The sequence below is a fragment of the Falco punctatus genome (genome assembly GCF_963210335.1).
Source record: "Falco punctatus genome assembly, chromosome: 3".
In the NCBI taxonomy this organism is placed as follows: domain Eukaryota; kingdom Metazoa; phylum Chordata; class Aves; order Falconiformes; family Falconidae; genus Falco; species Falco punctatus.
The window spans coordinates 23113678-23134800 of NC_137582.1; the positions used below are offsets into that span (position 1 = coordinate 23113678).

Sequence of the window (21123 nt, forward strand, 5' to 3'; positions counted from 1 at the left end):
AGGATTCTATAATTAGTACATATATCTATAAAGTTTTTGTGTATATACATTTTAATGATTTTTTGCTTAATTCAATATTTATACATGTCTTTCAAGAAAGAAAAAAAGCCTAACCAAACTTGCTTTATTGGCTTTTGTACGTGGAATATTGATGTTTAGTAATATTTCAACACTTTTTTCTCTTTTTTTGTTTACAGCTGGCCTTGTTGCCATTCTGTATTTTGTCAGTCTAAGAAAACAAATGTGATCTTAGGTTAGCTACGTCCAACTTCCTAATATGAATATACATTTCTTTTTAACCATATAGCCACGTGTTTCTATAACTCTTAAGTTGTAATCAATTGCATCTTCTTTCACCTTTCTCTAAAAGCTATCATTCCTCATGCTACTATATCAAATGCTTTCCAGGCAGGGAGTTGTGTTCAGCTAGATGTAATAGGAAATAATTAGCACATTATTCTCAACACAGTCATCCCTGTCTTTTTCACAACTGTAATAAAGAAGACAAGGAGGTACAATTTTATGGAAGAGAGAAATTTTACACAGATCAATGTCATCTCACTTTAGTCAACAGAATATTAATTGCCATAATTGGTAGACTTCTTATTTTAAACTCTCTCCAATTAATGAAGAGATATTGATTTCACTAGGGGTACAAATCCTAATGTACTGATTAATTATTTACTCTAAAAGGAATGTCCAAAATAGGCAAGATTAATTTTTCTCCAGATAGCTTACCTGTAGAAAAGCACTAGCCGTGAAGGTAGTAAGTAATAATTTTTTAACAGATGCCTAATTTTTAGATAATTCATTTTTCACAGAACCATGGTTGAGGATAGAAGGGACTTCTTTCCAACCCCCCTACTCAAGCAGGGCCACCTAAAGACAGTTGCCCAGGACCATGTCCAGATGGCTTTTTAGTATCTCCAAGGAGAGAGACTCCACAACTGCTCTGGGCAACCTGTGCCAGTTCTCGGTCACCCTCATTGTTTCCTGATGTTCAAACAGAACCTCTTGTGTTTCAGTTTGTGCCCATTGCATCAGTAAAAACAGGCTCCATCCTTTTTGTACCCTCACCTCATGTATTTGTATACAATGATAAGATCATCTGCAAGCCTTTTCTTCTCCAGGCTGAACAGCCTCAGCTCTCAGTCTTTCTTCGTAGGAGAGATGCTTGAGTCCCTTAGTAATTTTCACAACCCTTCAGTAGACTCTTTCCAGTATGTCCAAGTCTTTCTTGTACTGGGGAGTACTGGAGGCCATATCCAGATGTGTCTCACCACAGCTGAGCAGAGGGTGAGGATCACCTCTCTCTACCTAATGGTAATACTTTTTCTAATACAGCTGAGGATACTATTCACCTTCTTAGCAGTGAGGGCACATTGCTGGCTCATGCTTAACCTGGTGTCCACCAGGACCCCCAGGTACACATCTGCAAATCTTCTTTCCAGCTGGGTGGTCCCCAGCATATACTAATATAGGGGTTGTTTCTCCCCACAGGATGGACTTTGTACTTTCCCATGTTGAACTTCATAAGGTTCCTGCTGATCCTTTTCTCCAGACTATTGAGGTCCCTCTGGATGGCAGGATGACCCTCTGGCCTATTAGCCACTGCTAGTGGTTTGGTGTTGTGGGAACCTTGCTCAGGGTACACTCTACCCCATCATCAAGATCAACAATGATGTTAAACAGGACTTGTCCCGGTGTAGACCCCTGGGATACACCACCAGTTACTGGCCTCCAACTCAATTTTGTACTGCTGATTACCACCCTCTGGGCCCAGACTTTCATTTGGTTTTCAATCTACCTCCCTGTCTGTTCAACCCAGACCATACGTCAACAGCTTATCTATGAATATCTTACGGCAGACAGTATCAAAGGCTTACATGAAGCCCAAGGGGACAATATCCACTGCTTCCTTCTCATCCATGAGGCTAGTAATTTCATCATAGAAGTTTATCAAAGTTGGTCAAGCATGACTTAGAATCAGAACCATAGAATGGTTTAGGTTGGAAGGAAACTTATGGATCATCTAGTTCCAACACCCCTGCCATGGGCAGGGACACCTTCCACTAGAACATGTTGCTCAAAGCCCCATCCAATCTGACCTTCAGCACTTCCAGGGATGGGCCATCCATAGCTTCTCTGGGCAGCCTCTTCCAGTGTCTCACCACTGTCACAGTAAAGAAGTTCTTTCTTATATCTAATCTAAACCTACCCTCTTTCAGTTTAAAACTGTTGCCCCTTGTCCTGTCACTACAGGCCCTACTAAAAAAAGTGTCCCCATCTTTCTTACAGGCCTCCGTTAAGTATCGAAAGGCCGTTTAGAGAAGAAAGTTATAGTTAGTGCATTCCAGGAATCTCCTAGATTGCTTATGCCCTGCTGTACTGTCCCTCCAACAGGTAGCGGGGTGGCTGAAGTCCCCCATGAGGATCAGGGCATGTGAATGTGAGATGGCTGCTAGCTGTACATAGAGGGTCTCATCTGCTTGGTCTTCCTGGTCGGGTGGCTTGTAGCAGACCCCCGCTATTCAGCATAGACTTCTCTTTGGTAAAGCTATGCTGACGACTACTGGTGATTTTCTTGTCCTTAATGATCCTGGAAAGAGTTTCCAGGATTAGCTGCTTCATGGTAGTATTAATGTTAAATAAAATTATACCTCAGTATAAATAATTTAAATAAAATTATACTTCAGTCTTAGAATAAATGATGGATTCAATATATTCTCCTAGTGAAACTATTCTTCTATAATTGAATATATAATAACACAATTATTTTGATGGAGGGACCTGTGATTCTATGGAAAATTATGGTAATAAATCCTATCAATCAGACAGTAGCATTTCTTTAGCTTATGCCATCAGATATAAATGCACATCATTTACTTACTGGGAAGTAGTTAGACATCCTCAGCATGAAAACAATTGACCATCCTGAGGGTATATGAGGACACACAGATATAAACTGAGTGTATTTTCTTCTCCTTGCCTAGTTTCACTTCTAACCATGAAGATGGCAACCAGAGAATGCCTTTTGATTGATGAGCAAAGGGTGGGCATGACAGTATTAGTAATCTATAGGTGTTTTTTTCTACAGTTAACAGTGAAAACTGATGGAAATAGATATCTTGTGGATATATTTCAGTGAGGTATCTTGCTGTTCCTAGTATGTTTGGATCATTCATATAATGGTGTTTTGTAAGATAATGTTTGCAGAAATAGATTTCTTTGTAGATATGTCATGGCACTAGAGAGGTGGCCAGAATTTCCAAGTCTAACCTTTATCCCACTTGCTGTCCTCTAGGTACAAATGCCATTCCCACACCATGTTAAAGTTAGTTACTAACCAGTCATTTCCTTCAGTGCTTAGATCAAAAAAATTATGTTCTTTTCCACTAGCTTAATAAAAATGAGTGAAATTGCTTTTGTGTACAGCCACTAGTAATTCTTAGAAGTATAATAAGACAATATTTGCAAAAGCTAAAATATTTGAGTAATGGAAATATGGCAAAATCCAATTTGAAATAATTGCTTACAGGTAAAGAAAGCCCAAAAGCCACAACATAGTATTCTGTTTCACAAGATAAAAGTTATATAATAATTTGGGGGGGGGGGTTGGAACATGATAAACGCTGACTGAAGTAAAAGCCAATTAATAATTGATTTGTACTCCTTTATTTATCTTTGTGGATGGTATATTGACAATTGAATTAGATTGTGTAATTTTTTTTTTTTTTTTGTTATTTGTAGATGACCTTATTTACAAGATAACTTTTTTTTTTTTTTGTAGAATACTTTGATTTTTTATTGAGGCTGTGTAAGTTGATAAAATGTTGAGACTGTATTCCTCCGATCAGAAACTTGTGAAATTAAGCCAACACAATAGAGGTCATACTTCTATGCGAACTAAAAACTATAACATGAAAAATAAAAATACTGCTTCATGCTGTTATTTTAATGTGCTATCCCTTCATTTTAATGTGTTCCAATAGTATCTGTTCTTAGGATAAGGAAGTAATTACATTTATTTTCAATTTTTGTGGCCCCAAAGTAAATAATTCTAAATGACCTTTATAAAAACCTGATTGTAGGATTAATCTCTATGGAAAATTAAGTAACATTTAGCATTAGTATTGGAATTTAAAAAACCAAACCAGAACAAAACAAAAACACGTTGTAAAGAATTGCATGAAAGAGATTACATTATGTATTTACCAATGACTCTGCAAAGCAGAATTCATCTATAGGACTGAGATTACTGGCAACCACTGACATATACTCCAGGGTAACCCAATCTGGTCTTCAGCTGCCTTCCCCAAAGAGCACAGTTCTCCTGAAGATCTTGTATCTGCAGAGTTTGTGTGGATCTTTTGGCAGTTTTACAGCATCTCAGATGGTACTACTTAAATATATTTATGTGAGTGAATTCAATTTTAGAGGTCCACAGTGTAGACATCCATATATAAATGCCTAATCTCACTTCATAGCCAAGGGAGAGAAATAGGTACTTCTAAGCTGTGGTTGACCTAGTGTGTGTTATGTACTTTGTGATGAAATGGATTACAGTCTAGACATGTTTTTTCACTGGTTATGAAGAAGTCTACATCAAATATAGATGTTTGCACTGTAGGTGTCTACACTTAAGTATGATGAATCCTGTTGTCAACAAATGGACTCAACAATATAGAAGGAACTTTCCAGTTCAGCTAGTGGGTATTTATCTCCCGGAATTGTCTTACCTTGTGTAATTGTGTGTCACCTGCTTTTTTCTATAATGTTCTATAAATCTCCAAGTTTTATTTCTCCTTTTCTTCTGCTCTCCCCCTCTTCTCTTCCTCTCTGATACTGAAAGATTAAATTTGAAAGGACAGAAGTGCTTAGTATTTAGACTTACATTATATTACACAGCAGTTCTTGGATATTTGGAATCACTGAATTATATGCAGTGTACAGCAAAATAGTATGTAATAATGTTTTGTTCTTGGCAGGATGTTTGAATTCAAATTTGTTCCTTAATATTATCTAAGACATAGCTTGTTTAAGCTATATCTTAGCTTAATTTTTAAGTACTCTTCTGAGGAGAAAAAATTGTAACATCTTTAGAAATTTTATCATTACTTTACTTGTAAAATATAAAATTTTATGAAGTGAAAACTTCATTATACATTTGCATTTGCATTTGCATTGGAAGCCTTAGGATAACAGATGCACATATGGCAATACATACAACTTTAAATCTTTATACTTCCCTTTCAGAAACAGTTCTGAAACACATATACCTGCTTCTGTTATACACCATTCTACTTTGTATGTTTTGAAAATTTAAAAAACTTGAGTACCTGGAACACTACTTTCCTTGAAAAAACTTTGGAGAGCTAGTTCCATTAGGAACTAGACACATAGCCGTATTGAACAACTGTCTGGAAAGATTGTTGTCTGGAACACATCCTCCTAAGAATGTTCTCTCTTTGACAAGTTGTAGGAAGTTCTCAGATTAGCCATTAACTAATCAATAGTCCTCTCCCATGTTACTGGACCTGGATAACAGACTCAATTTTGTCCAAGAAGTGAGTTCCAAAGCATATATTCCAAAGCACAGAAAGGAGGTACAATTACTAACTTTTAGAAATTAGATTTCTGCTTCCATTTTTTCCTTTGGAAAAGTGATAGCAAAATTATTAGAGACTAAAACACACGATCATAATTCTCAGAAAGTTATTTTTCATATAGGACTCTTTTTTTCTGTATAGCTTGGATAATAATAAGTAGTATTACTGTCTTTATTATTATTTATTTACTTCTGAGTTTATAAATTTAATTTAATTTAATTCAGCAATTATAAATTGTTTATTGTTCCTGTGTTTATAAACAGCAAAAGCAGATCAGGTTGTAGAGAGACTATTGCCTTCCTTTTAGGTACTTTCATACTTATTTTAATGAATAAGTGCACAGCTCAGCATATTTTATTTTAAGTAGGTTTGTTGTTTACACACATATATGGAGGAAGAGGAAATAAAAGATTCCTTTTACTTGACATCAGTGTCTAGGGACATGTTTAATAACACCCTCTAAAACAAAATTCAAAATATGATTAGTCTGTATCAGGATAATTATAGTATTCTGCTACCTGCTGTATACATCACAAAAGCTACTATAAAGGTACAAAATTGTGAAGACTACTGAATAGTTCTTTCTGAAAAAGAAGAGAGTAGTAATTATTATATAGTTTAATTTTAAGTAAAGATAGTCTTACTCAGTTCTGAAGCCATACAGACACATATCTGATATAATTTGTTGACTTCTAATGTGTGAAATGATAGATCATGAGTATGGTGGTAACCTGTCTCAGCTAGAATTCTGCATCTTTGAAATTTCCCTCCTTTGTCTGCCTACCAGATTCACCTTTGATAGTATCATCCTCTTCTCCAGAATCCTGTAGTTCAGGCAAATCATATATTTGATGAAATACTTGTGAAATATTTTTGTTGATAATACTGTTCCCTGGAAGTATACCTGACTGGAAATATTTTGTGGTCCCTCTGTATATTTTTTTTTTCTTTCAGTTTTAAATGAGACTGTGGGACAGGGCATAAATTCAATAAATAGATAAATACATTTTAAACATGATCACTATTTATATGGATCAATAAAAACAATGGATCATATCTCATTTATATTAATGATGTTTTTATCTTGCTCTGGGGAACTGGGAAAAAAAGACTTTATTTGAATTTATAGATCAAGAAAAAATACCTTTTCCTGTGCTTCTGACTACTGTGCCTCTACTAACCAAATCAATAGCATAATTCAGTAATGTTAATCTGGTTTAAAATTATGTAGAATATAGTAATAAATCAGCAGTTTCCCCTGAAGTGTTTATTCTTACAAACAATAACAACTAAAATGTAGAATTACCTTGAGGTTTTACTTTAATGTTAATCTAAAATGTAGAATTACGTTGAGGTTTTACTTTAATGTTAATCTGATTCAAGGATGCCACCTACCCTTAGGCTGCCATTTACAATTTTTTCAGAAAAACAAAAAAAGACAAAAATGTTAGATGACTGGTAAAAGAAGAATTTTTGACAGGTTTATTACAAAGTTGTATGTTATTTACTTGTCTTGCCTAAATCTCAGAGTTTACTTTGAAATGTTCCAGCACACTCAACTTTAAATGCTAGTATCATCACAACACCTTTTTAGTATTCTAAAGGGAATAATCAAAATAATGAGCAATGCCAAATCCAGCCATCTTTGAGTCTGATCAAAGTAAATCTGACATTGTAAAACAAGGACTCTGAAAAGATATCTTATCACTAAGAGTACTTATTTTCTTGCCATTCAGGCATATTTGTGAAGATTTCAAGTACATTTTGTATTGTACGTTGTGTACTTCGCATGTCAAAGAATAAGAGCAGAGGATGAATTTCCAAAAGAATTACAGTTTTCACAGACACATAAATGCTTATGTACTACATATATAGTAAATGAGTTTACTACCTCTGACATGTTGGATATTGACACCTCTGCTGTTGCTATATGTTACTTTTGCTCCATTTGTGCAAATTCCCTTAAAACTGAATGTCTTCATGTTTCAATCTACCAGCACATTTGCTAAACAAATGGCAAGTTTACTTCACCAAATCCAAAGTTTTTACTGATTGACAGATCAGGTTTGGTATGTTAAGCCTCTTGAAATGGGTTATTAGTAGGTTACATGCAGTTGTTTGCTTACCTTTTAATGACCTGGAGTTATGAAATGCTTAATTTGTACTATAACATGTCTGGAGTAGTTATTGGTAGCTGTTTCTAACCCTCTTTCAGCAGAGGTATGCATGGTATGCAAAATGATTTACTGGCTCAAACAATAACAGTTGACTTTTTCCTATACATAAAATATGATCCTATTTGGTGGTACTGTTTCTGGTTCTGTTTTACTACAGCCAGTTTTGTACAAAGTTGCAGCATTTTCTATTTTACAGTTGATCCAGAAAGTTTTAAGAAGAAATAACAGTTATAACAACTGCAAGAATAAGATTATCATATGTTAACATTCCAATTTTTTATAGCCAGTTACTATAATATAATAATTTAATTTAATATATTATTAACTTATGAAGCTTATTAATTAGTTCATTACTACTTCTTGTCTTAAAAATGTGAGTGTTTCACCAAATATTATACAGGACAGATGTAGGCTAATTTATGCATGTGTGGCTTTATACAAGTACACTTTTTTGAAGTGATACCTATCCCATTATCACTGTTTTAGGTGAGATACAAAGAGAATGGTCCAGAAATCTTTTAATAAAACATGCTTCTCTGAAAAAAGTTAACGCAGAAAAAACAAATAAACTTTTTTTTTTACATGTACATCTATTTTGATTGAAAATAAAAAAGTTTTCTTTATCTCAGAATAAAGAAAAGAATTTCAGATCCATCAGAGCAACCAATAACCTGCTAGATTACAACAGAATCGCAAATAATTTGGGAATTCATCAGACATCAGTGGAAAGATTCAAGCCGAAGACTATGAATTGAACAAAAAAATAAAATATAGTTATTTTTTTCATGTTTCACAGTATTATCTAATGAGTCAGATATTTTTCATGGAGTTCTTTTACTTTTTTATTTGTTAGAATTATTAAAAAATAATGGAAAAGATCTTAGATTTCAGCAGTGAAATGAAGAAAGTATTTTGAACCTTAATTATATGAGTAAAGATATTATTTTTTATTCTGGTCAACTCTAATTAAAAAAAATGTATCTAGAAACACTTATAAAGGAACTTACATTTTCGGAGGAATCTGGACAGGCTGGATTGATGTAGAAAGGTAATGCAATTATGCAGAACTGTAGTAAACATTTTAAAACTACATAAATAAGTGAAATGACAGTGCTTTGAGGATGTCAGCAGAGTGATGATACCTGAGAGTTCTTATAATTCATATTTCATGAACCAAACTTGTTGGTTTTATTACAGAAATTTATTGTAAAATATGCTAAAATTAAATGTAATTATTGGAAAATCTCTTATTTACACTGCTGAAAAGCTTATTTACAGACTGATATTGCAAGTATATTTCTTTATTTCTGATATATATTTACTTCTTTTATTTCCTAGGTTATTCAGATAAATTTTGAAGAATTTGATCTGGAGATTGGCTATGACACACTGACAATTGGTGATGGAGGAGAAGTGGGTGATCCTAAAACTGTGCTTCAAGTGTAAGTCTTTTGCATTTAAAATTTTTATGCATTACAGAATAACATCAATGTGTTTTATGGTGAGAGTAAATAGTGATTAGAATCAGGTAAATCTCAACAGAAATTAATCTTACCGAGCCTCTAAAATTACTGAAGGTAACAGTTTAAATACACTGTTACATGTTTACTGTTCAGAAGTCAGAAAGTGATGGGCTAGACATCAGAGAAGAATAAGATAAACTAAAATCAGAAAATCTAAAAGGTGTAGCCTGTACATTCATGTGTAGATATGTAAATTTTAGGGGCTGTTGTGCTCCTTTTGTAAGTGTGTTCCCAAATTAAAATTGTATAAGAACATAATTGAAAATAGATAAATGGATGACTTATACATAAACTTCTACAATCTTCTAGCAAGCTTAGTATGACAAAAGATATACTATGGCATCTTGACCTTCAAATGCTTATTGACTATTGTAGGTAACTAAAAAAATGTGTATGTATAGTAAAGAAAATTAATATAGAGAAGATCTGAACAGGATATTACTTAAATAACATGTGATTACAAATCAGACAACACTGAGAATTAAATAAAATTTTTATCATCCATTAGCATTCTTCTAGAATGTGTGAGCCCAGATATGCATGTAGATACACATATAGACTTAACAGCCATTCATTAACTTCAGAATATGTATTTCTTAAATACTTGTGATGGTAACTGGTCTTATAATAATAACAAAAGGCTCAAGAAGACAAATTCAGAAATGTATTACCTTGTAAAATTTTGAAGATGGCAATATAATCCAGTGATTCTGTGAAATCCTGTTTATTCCCCAGTCATTTGAAAATATGCAGGACAGTGTAATTAGGCATTACCTGTAGTATGTCACTTTATGTAGCTCCAATTCTAAGTAAATAATTCAATGATTTCTAGGAGAAATGAAGGCCCCTTAAAATACATTGTATTTAGTTTTTTTTTCAAATCTGACTCAGTTTTATGCAAAAAATAACAAAAATGTCATTTATTTCTTAGAAACAATATTTTACCCATAAGAGATTGTCTGCTATTTAGAAAATAAATTTGGAAAATGCCAAATAATATTTAGCTGTTATTTTAAAATATACTGGCCTCTCAGTAATTACCTTATGGTACTATTAGTTCAAATGAGTTAGAAATTTAAAACAGAGATAAGAACAGCACAGATGTGATAAATGTTTAGTAAAAAAAAATTATTTAATCAAAAACCCAATAGCAAAATTAGTATTCCTCATAATGATATTCCCTGCAGTATATTTAATGGAAATGTATTAATACTATTTTTATATATTGTAACTTTCCATTATTCACTATGAGAACAAAGTCAAGAATTTGTTTGGTTTGAGTACCCTAAAACCTATGTTTACCTACCTTTTCCTTTCCTAATTTAATCTCATTAATGTTATTAATTGCAGAACTTTGAGGAGAAATAGTTTGAGGAGATACAGTTATTTCAGGATTTGCAGATTTACATCATGAATTCCTGCTTATTATTCCTTCAAAGGATATCTGACCTCCTATTTTTGATTCTTTTTGTAATCGTTCTATCAATTCTGTCCTGTTCTATTCAGTCTGTTTAATAACTTTATCTGGACAAGGGAATCGATTGCACCTTCAGTAAGTTTGCAGACAACACCAAGTTGGGAGGAAGCATTGATCTGCTTGAGGGTAGGAAGGCTTAGCAGAGGGATCTGACCAGGCTGGATAAATGGGCCAAAGCCAATTTTATGAAGTTGAACAAGTTGAAGCACCGGGTCCTGCACTTGGGTCACAACAAGCCCACACAGTGCTACAGGCTTGGGGAAGAGTGGCTGGAAAGATGCCTGGGGGGAAAGGACCTGGGGGTGCTGGTTGGTGGCCAGCTGAACATGAGCCAGCAGTGTGCCCAGGTAGCCAAAAAGGCCAACAGCGCCGTGGCTTGTATCCAAAACAGTGAGGCCAGCAGGACAAGGGCAGTGATTGTCCCCTTGCACTCAGCACTGGTGAGGCCAAACTTTAAATCCTGTGTTCAGTTTTGGGCCCCTCACTTCAAGAAAGACTTTGAAGTGCTGGAGTGTGTCCAGAGATGGGCAATGAAGCTGGTGAAGGGTTTGGAACACAAGTCTTATGAGGAGCAGATGAAGGAAATTGGGTTGTTTAGTCTGGAGAAAAGGAGGGACAGGGAAGGCTTTACTGCTCTCTACAGCTACCTGACAGGAGGCTGTAGTGAGGTGGGTGTGAGTCTCTTCTCCCAAGTATCAAGTGATAGGACAAGAGGAAATGGCCTCAAGCTGTGCCAGGTAAGGTTTAGACTGGATATTAGGAATTTTTTTTTCACTGAAACAGCGGTCAAGCATTGGAACAGGCTGCTCAGGGAGGTGGCGAAATCACCATCCCTGGAGGCATTTAAAAGATGTGTAAGTGTGGCACTTTGGGACATAGTTTACCTGTGGGCTTGGCAGTGCTGGGTTAATGGTTGGACTCAATGACTTTAAAGGTCTTTTCCAACCTGAATGATTCTATGATTCTTGTGAGGAAACCAGCACTTGGCCAGATATTTCAGGTGCAATTACTTTAGAATAATGCAAAATTTCTTCAGTGGACTGTAGATGTGTTAATTGTTGCTAATAATAGTTTTGAAAACTTGGGAAGTACAGTAATTTCTATTTTAGAAACAGTGCTAAGCCTTCAAAATATATTTCTGATAATGCTGGAATTCAGTTTCAGACATTCTTAGATTCCTAAACTATATTGAATATTCTCTCATGTGGAAAGAACATTTATTAAGTACCAATTCAGTAGGTCTTATTAACATTTAACTAAAGTATTGTTTCTCATTGGAACCTGAATTACAGTAACACACTGAGACACAGTGAAATGATATTTAATATTTTCAGTAATGGATGAAAGCACTCTGTCCAGATTTTATTTCATTAAAAATATTTGTATTTTATAAAAGTATATCTGATGATGAGACTTATGTTGGGGAGAAATTATGAAATTACAGGATTAAAAAGGATTAAATTTCTCATGAATATAAAGGAATTCTGAATAATTTTAATAAAACAGTTAATTAGAATTATCAAGTGTTAATATACAAGAAGAAAATCTGTTCTGTAAATAAGTAGGTAAATACTTATAACAAATTATTACTATGGAGATCCTGGAAAAGCAAAAAAACCACCAGTTAATTTGTGGAGTTTTAATATTAAATAACATAGTATACTCAACCACACATATATTATTTTTGTTTACCAGTAGAATGCTTGCTGATTATTCTATGATCAGAAATATCAATTTCAAAGTTATTAGGATTAAAAAGTATTAAAAAAATTACAAGGAAGATGAAAAATAACTGAATACTGTCAAAAACAAATAAATCTTTTCTCCTGTAAGCCATGCAGACTTGCCTGAGGTATGACGCATAGCAAATGAATAAGCTATCGTATGATTTAATTTTGGGATTTAAAATTTTAGAATAATTATCTTTCCTCAACAGATTGCTGAAGAACATTGGTTTGATTACATCTGTTTTATGTGTAAATGATGTGAAAACACGTATCTTCCAATTTATCAAAGTTAATCAGGAAACCTATCAAAGTGTTTAGTCCACTGGTTTTACTGGGCACTTCTAGATAGGAAAGTTCAGAACCAAAACCTGAATTTAAGTGTCAGTTAGATAGAATTATGCTTGCTAAATTGAGATTTGTAGTCCTGATAATTCCTACTCTGCTGATGCTAATCAGAAAAGCAGCTGAACTCAAAAGCCATTTCAGTACTTGCCATTAAGTTTCCCTGGGTGCCTATAATTCTGTGCCCATATACATGTACCCAGCTGCATGACAGACTGCTCCAGCCTAGTAAACCTATCACCTAATTGAACTTAAATCTGAATGGAATACATTTTTTGTGTGTTTGAAAAGATGACTGAAGGCGTCCGTAGTGCTTTCCTATGGAACTAAAACCTTTTCAGGGTGGAGCAGTATTAAGTTTTATTACCAAAGGACAGAGGGGAAGAAGGCAAAGAAATGGTGATAGATCCTTCTTCATACATCAATCACAGCACTTTTTCAGGATACTTGGAAATCTGTGTTCAACACCTTGGTCTGAGAGTTGCTGCAGTTGACTCAATGTAATATGCATCTGGGCACTGGTTCCTGTAACACACATTTGGAAAATCCAGTGCACAAGGCATGAAACTCACTCTTTTAGTGTGCTTGCTGTGTTGGGTACACGTGTATCCAATCTCCCATATCACAGATCATCTGCGGCAGATGGAAAGTGTTGCAGTCTTTTAAATATCCTCTAACCCAGTCTTCAGTGCACGCTCTCAGAGGGAATGAATGTTACTAGTATGTGGGAGGGGTAGTTCTGGACTCCTAGAGGAAGAGGTGGAAAACAGCCTGCTTAGTGTCACAAGTGTTAAGCTGTTTAATAAAAAGGGAGACATCATAATCATCTCTTTCTGTTTCTACTGTTGACAGTGTTCACTGCTCAGCTTTTGAAAGGGAAGGTGTAAGACTTTACTTCCAGGGGAGGAATCTAGGCAATGAATCCAGCCTAGAGGAAGTCACATAAACCCCAGGAGGAAAGAAAGGATAATTCATAACTGCAGAATTTCATTATTACTTTAAATAGCTTCCTTCACATAATCCCGTTATTTCTAGGTCTAACTGCTCTGTGGCCCCAGTCTTCCCAAATATTGTACAGAGACACCTAAGCACTTAAAAAAGAGCAACAAGTGATTTCTGTGATCTGTTGATTGATTCTTATTTTCAGAAATGCATTTTGAAATGATATTTTTCTCCCTGTACTATTTAATTGAAAATATTGTGTCTGAAAACTGTATGCATTTAAAAAAAAATATTTGTAATTGGCTTCAGAAATTAGAAATGATAAAAGATTTATGGCTGTTTATCATAGGAATTATTTTCTCTGACACAACAAAGAGATTAATATTCCCAATGGTCTTAATATTCCCAAAATGGACAGTCAGTCACCAGTGACAATAACAAAATGCTATTAGCCATTACATCACTGTTGTTTCTGAGGAGCATCCTGTTAATCTATTAATTTGGCAAAGACTGACCTCACCGAAGAAGCTTTCCCTTAGTACAGGAATGAGCAGTTAGTACATTATTTTGGCCAGGCATTTACTTGTTCAGTTCTGGCAAGAGTCTTTGTAGTCACTCCATCTGTGAACACAGATGTGGGAAATAGACATGAATTTCTCCCACAGCAGAGTATTTCATACAGAAACAAGCTAAAAAAGACCAGAGGGAAGAACTAAAATTAACTGCAAAGTATATTTAAAACAGTTCATTTGAAGTTTCAGCTAGCTTTAAAGAATGGTTAGAGCTGAAAAAAAAACCAAAACCAAAAACCCAACAAAACAATTAACAGTTTTCACTTTCATACAGTCTTGTGTTTGTGATCCATTTTACAAGAATGCAAAATTCCATTTTAGCTGATAAACTCTTACCAAATTTGAGACAAAGTTTTGGGGAAAAGTGCAATATAATATATGACTGCAGCCTTCACAACCTTTCCTTTTTGCTATCACACTATTTCATTCAGCAAACAGAATGAACATTTAGGATTGCATTGACTTGCAAATTTTTGAAAGCAATGTGAAAAGTGGAAAAAAAAAGAAAGAAACAAGTTTAATTCTTTCTAATTAATCAGCATCCTGTAACCTAAGGAGGCTTTAAAGGTGTGGTATCTGGTGTTTTAGTTAATGAAGGAATGAACATCAGCTGAGTCAGACAGGCAAGCTCTTCCACTGTTGTAGAGGTGATGAAGGGAGGTAAGAGAGTGTTGGGAACATATGGACCTTCATAATAGTATTGCCATTTAAGAATGACAACAACTTCCTCTTATATATCTGCAATGCGTGTGTTCTAACTGTCTACCAGAGAAATACTTTATTTTTGGAAGAATAAATGTAGTGTCTCATTATGGGCTTCTAGTGCTATTTGATGCTCGCTTGCCTCTACCCGAGTCATGTACACAGGACTGCCAGATAAGGATCAGGGGTGATGCAGGTCTTTCTGGACCAGCAACTGAAAGTGAGATGAAATATTTCAATACAACATAAGCAGTAGTTTTTTGTGTTCATGTACTCCTATAAAATCTGCAGTTGTTGGAACCTTGAGATCTATATTGGCTGACCAGCCAGGAGATAACTAATTTAGCGTGAGCTGAATACAATGAATTTAAAAACAAACCAAAGAAATAACCTATTTTAGATCCCTTACAAAAAGGAAAAAAAAAATCTAGTTATTTAATGGCTTTACAAAAATATTTTTTTTGTATCTGTAGGTTAACTGGAAGCTTTGTACCAGACTTAATTGTGAGCATGAGCAATCAGATGTGGCTGCATCTTCAAACGGATGAAAGTGTGGGCTCAATTGGTTTCAAGGTTAACTACAAAGGTAACAATACATTATTGGAAACTTATTTAATGTTGTACCAAAAATGAAGCAAATATTATGGAATTTTTTTCTGTTATATTAGGGGATGTATTCCATTTTCAGTTCTGTCAGTCTTAAAAACAAGAAAATGCAAGCTGAGTTGAAAAAATGCGAAAAATAAATTTGTTCTTTTTAAAGGTCTTATGTCACATGGAACTGCACACTTTTTATTTTATGTGTCCTTAAAACAGTTGATTTTTTGGCATAGAGTTTTATATTTGTTTTCTGTTATTTCATGTTAAAAAAAAAAAAATATTCTGTGATTAGTTAAAGATAAATAGTTAAAGGAAACTAATGCTTCCTACATTTTTTTGAAAATTAATCATGCTTACTACAACAGAAAAAACTCCACTGCAAACAAAGAATTTGACTTACTGATGAGTTTTGGGCCAAGACAAACTTACTTACTAACATGTGCTTTATGGCCTTAAAATGTGAGGGATCTATAATGTGTAACATAAACCAGTTGTTACTATTTGATGCTTCTGGGAGAACATACAGTTTTCATATACCATGAACAGCAGAAGGAATCAAAAACTAAAGAATTGTATGTATATATATATATGCATTTCTGTATTATGACAGGATTAGTTGTATTTATTATTTTTGTATTAGATTTAACATAGCTGCATGTATTTCTTGCAACAAATTTCTAAATTGCATGGTTCCTGCCTACCACCAAACCCAGATAATAGAAAGCATGATTATTCATCACAAGGGGAGAGATGAAAGGTAAAAGTTAAACCAACAACCGTGTGTATTGGAGATGGAGGTGGTGTTGAGGATAGGCACATTGAGTGAATAAGCATATTGGGAGCAGACCCGTACAATGTGATTTGCTGGGGTGTTTCTGTCCATAACTTTTCTTTGCCTGTTCATGTATATTAAGGTCCATATTTATACAGCATGAATGTGCTTGTGTTCTCTTGATATTCAGATCTAGTGGACAAAGACAGAAAGATCTTACTACTTTGTTGTATAGTAGGTATTAAGACCCAGGATTTCCACATTCCAGATGTTGAAAGGGCAATAGAAATTATTACTATAAATAAGTTTGAGAATTTGTTAATATAACAAAACACGAGGCATAGCTGAATGGAAAAGGAAGCTTTTTAGATCTTAACTCAGAATAATTTGCATAGCTCAAGTAGATGTTTCCTTTATTTACAGAATTATTTTCTAGTAAGGTTAATTTTACTTGCAACAATTGTAGTTTGCAGAAGGTAGAGTATTATTATCTAGTGTCTTACAATATACCAGTGTCTTGTTTTATTCATGAGTTACATTTATTCTTAGAAGCAGTACTTCTTCAAGAATAAAATTAATAGAATGTGAATAGTTAGAAGGGGACAGAAGGGGTGAACATTCACAATCTTATCTCCATATAATCAACTTTGTGATTGCACACCTAGATATTGAGTCTGTATTTCTCTCTTTCCCTGCACTTGTACTTTACACTAGTTCACTAAATACCATTTGAATGCATCAAGCATTCAGTAGATAGGCACTGTGTAGTGGGCTTTTTTTTTTTTTTATATCAGTTGCTTTTGCTTTGATCCCTGGGAGTACATATTCATCAGCAATGCTGGAAACCAGGCAATGTTTCCTTAAATAAAATGGGAAGTGGGAGGCAGGTTTAGGAGGCTGCTTTTTTGTTGTTGTTGTTGTTGGTTCTTCTTTGTATTTAAGTCCTTTCTGTTAATGATGGTAGGATCTGAAAAGAGATGTCTAAATACATAGTATTTTGGGTAAGCAGCTGTTTTGCAAATGAAGTTTTGGAACTCTGACAAATTGGAAGTTGAGAGAAAGTCCAGTGAGGTAAACTGGCTAATTGAGTTAGAACAGTGCATTCAGGGCTATGGCATATCACTGCCTTCTTTACTAAAATCACAAAATTGCAAAGATTTTTCTCTCAAAAATGTTCAGAATTACATAAAAGAATTTTGATTTCTGGAAGTCAGGGTCAGAGACTTTTTAAGTGACTATATGAATTATTAAGAATGTATGCCCAACTGCTTGTATTTCTTTTTAATAGACTAGATAAAATTCTGTTCTTATAACTTGTCCTCTTCCACCTCACAATTTCTGCTATCCACTCAGACATGTAACTATGGCTGATACTGTATCTATTTATATATATTATATATTTAGATCTTGTAACTTTCTGCTTACATAAAAGCTACAACTACATTAGCATTTTAGATTAGTTCCAGCAATGTATTTACTGAACTGAATCTTCTTCTGAACATTCCCACTCCCTTTGCTTTACTATTCATCACAGAGCAATCTTGAAAGGCACAAATTACATTCCTTTAAGGTAATTCATAAGATGCACTTGAATAGTATTGGGAATAGCATTCCTCGTGCTGCAGCTCCTAATGGGTTTTATCAGGACCTGATAAAACTTGTCCAAAGTAAAACCACTAAACCACAATGAAATTGTTATAGATATTATGGATACTGTATCTTCTCTTGTTTCATTTTACAGGATTCTTTATATCAGACCTAATTATTTGATAATGTACTCGATCACAGTACTTCCTAATAGCTAAAATAAGTTCATACTAAAATGTTTGGATGCCTAAATATCTGCTTCTGTGCATCCTGAGACTCAAGTAATTACAGTGGTATGGAGATGTACATGCCTCATCCCATCAAAATTCATCAAGACATCCTTCAATTTAGTTGACATTTAGGTTTGAGTCTTGCAGACATTTTCAAGAATATGCATTGTCCTAAGTCCTACATGGAATATGACAGGAGGAACAGAAGGTTGTGGGATGTCATTACCCAGTGCCATTTACTCATTGTCCTCCAAAATGGTATATTTGTCAGGGTGTAAGGTAGAAGGTCACATCCTTTATGACTTGGAAAGAATTGAATATGTGATATCATTTCAAATGATAGAAATAGACAAATTAATTTTTAAATAACTCTGCATTAGTAGGTTTTCGGCTGAAGAATTACTTTAAATTTATGTTATCACAGGAAATAACAGTTTATTCTCTTTTATATGTCTTGTCATTTGAGAGAGTCTACTAAGTCTTTGTGAAATAATAAAAATCTGTTTCTTCTTCTAGATTAAGATGTTGCATATGAAGTTATTTTATGGTTTTAATAGCTAGATCCCATTATAATTATTTAAATTCAAGATAGAGATTTAAACATTGGAGAGAGTATTTTAAAGTAAGTTTTTGTTGCTGTTGTTTTGAAATTCCTTTTACAGTATCCCATAACATAAAACTACTTACAAAGGTGAAATAATAAATATCAGGAATGGGCAGTACAGAGATACAAGCACTGCCTCATTACAGATATATTTTACCTGTTAACTCACTGGTTTGTAAGCTGTTTTCTTTTCATCCTTCAGATATATGTGTAGATTATTTTTTTTTTATATGTGAAAACATGGGATTTTAAACAATCTGAAATTTTAAGTGCATTATTTCCAAGTCATAATTTTGGGGATTATTTGAAAACTCTAGTCTTCCCTTTACTTATGAGATCAGTGCTCATACATATGGTGTTCATATTATTATCAAATGAAACAACTAAATAGTGGATTCTTTTTAGGCTTCCCACATTAATGCTATGAAAGGAAACTACAAAATAATAGTTATTACTGATGACAAGTTGCATGAATACTTTGCATCATCAAGCATTTCAGGAAATAGTGCCATATTGTGACAGCAGCACTTCTTTTACCAAAATCGTGGTAAAGAAGAAAGAAGTATCTATCTAAACAATAGGGGAGAAACAATCTCAAAGATATTTAAAGACTGAAAATAAATGGTCTTCCTCTATAATTGAGGAAAAAACAGCTGCGCAAAATAAAAGACAAATGGATAAACTGTGGTATAGCCTTCAAAGCCTAGAGACCCATTTTTATAAGATCATAAGATTTTGAAGAATCTTGACCTTATTTAATTTTGAAAAAACTGTTTGAGAATCTAGCAATGGAATATTATAGTTCTTGGAAAATTATACATGAGAACTCTTAACTGTAATCCTGATATCACACCCACAGTTTCTGAGCAGTGGTTGGATCTGAGGGATATTTTTTTTTTCTTTTGGTATATGCTTAATTTTTCTCCAAATAACTCGCTACACACTAATAAAGCCTCCTAAATCAGTAGGAGGTCCTGTAAGCTCTTCCTCCTATCGGGACAAAATCTGTGTGGTTTTGTTGTTAACTATAATAATACATCAAACATACTCTAATTTTAATTACATAAGAAAATAACGTTGAAGAAGGTTACTTCTACTGGAGTGTAATGACAAGTTTTGGAAAAGGCTTGTCTAAGATGCCAAGCTAGATAGGAGTGTAGGTAAAAAAGTGATTTCACAGCAAAGTAGATTTGTTTATTCAATTTTCTGCGTTTTTGATTTAATTTTAGGATATGGGGCTTACGCTGTGGCACCCAGTACTTCAAAAGATTTATTTTTCTTTAAAGCATAATTTTTATTTTGCTTCAACCAGTCTGACTTGTGTTCCTGCATGCTTGGGGTACTACTGCAGCCTAGAATAGCCTTCTGGAGTTTGTGATCCACATTTTGTCCTATTTTTACAACAGTAAGCACTGAGTTGCAGACACATCTGAGTGTTGGTGTTTTTTTTTTTTTGTTGTTTGTTTGTTTTTTTTTTGTCACAGATGGCACAGAGGTATTTTTCCATAACTTAGCTGCACAACAAAACTTGCTTGTCTGTTGCTGACAGAACAGTAAATGATCTGAATTAGATAGATAGCTTAATCCAGCGTTAATCCTCTAACTGTGTCTGCAAACGTATTTTGGAAGTATGTGCAAAGTAAGATACACTTGCCATAATACAGGCTTCAGGTAGGTCTCATCTCAACAAAATGTAAGAGTACTTTATCTGTGAAACATATACCTTTATGTTCATTCTACCAAGAAAAATACAGCTTTAATTTTTGTTCATATTAGATGAATTTTTAGAACACTTAAATTACTGAAGTCTGTGAGATTGTGGAGAGTTTCATTGTGTAATTTGGGGGTTCACAAGACAGGTTTTGTTTTGTTTTCTTTTTTTTCTTTCTTTTAAATACTACTTAATCTTTCTTCTATGAGGAAAGAGGGAAGTGAAGCTTTTGTACTTTCTGTGTGTCAAAATCAGGAATTAAAACTGTCACACTTCCCTTTCTGAACTGTTCAGTCTTATCCATTTCAGTTTATGTTATTTTGTGGCATTTTCACTGTTCTGATTATTTCTGTTGCCTTTGTGCCCACTCTCTGTTTCTTATGTGTTTATTTTGTTTCTGTGTGTTTTGTGGTGCAGTAACTAGATGAGATCATGCCAATGATTAATTTAATTAGGTTTTAATACCCTCAATTCTATTCTTTGTGCATCCTAACTTCATTTTGCAGAAAGAATAAGTGTAAGCTCACATAATGGCAAAACCTCCTGTG

The 21123-nt window shown here is 34.1% G+C and overlaps 1 protein-coding gene across 1 annotated transcript in view; it reads left to right on the forward strand.

Annotated features, from left to right (window-relative positions):
• The window catches only part of CSMD3 (CUB and Sushi multiple domains 3), a 740574-nt gene that overhangs the window by 342780 nt on the left and 376671 nt on the right, over positions 1-21123 (forward strand). Inside the window, exons 11-12 of the mRNA XM_080381544.1 lie at positions 9125-9228; positions 15545-15657. Of these exons, the coding sequence (XP_080237670.1) occupies positions 9125-9228; positions 15545-15657 (217 nt within the window). The remainder of the gene's footprint in view (positions 1-9124; positions 9229-15544; positions 15658-21123) is intronic.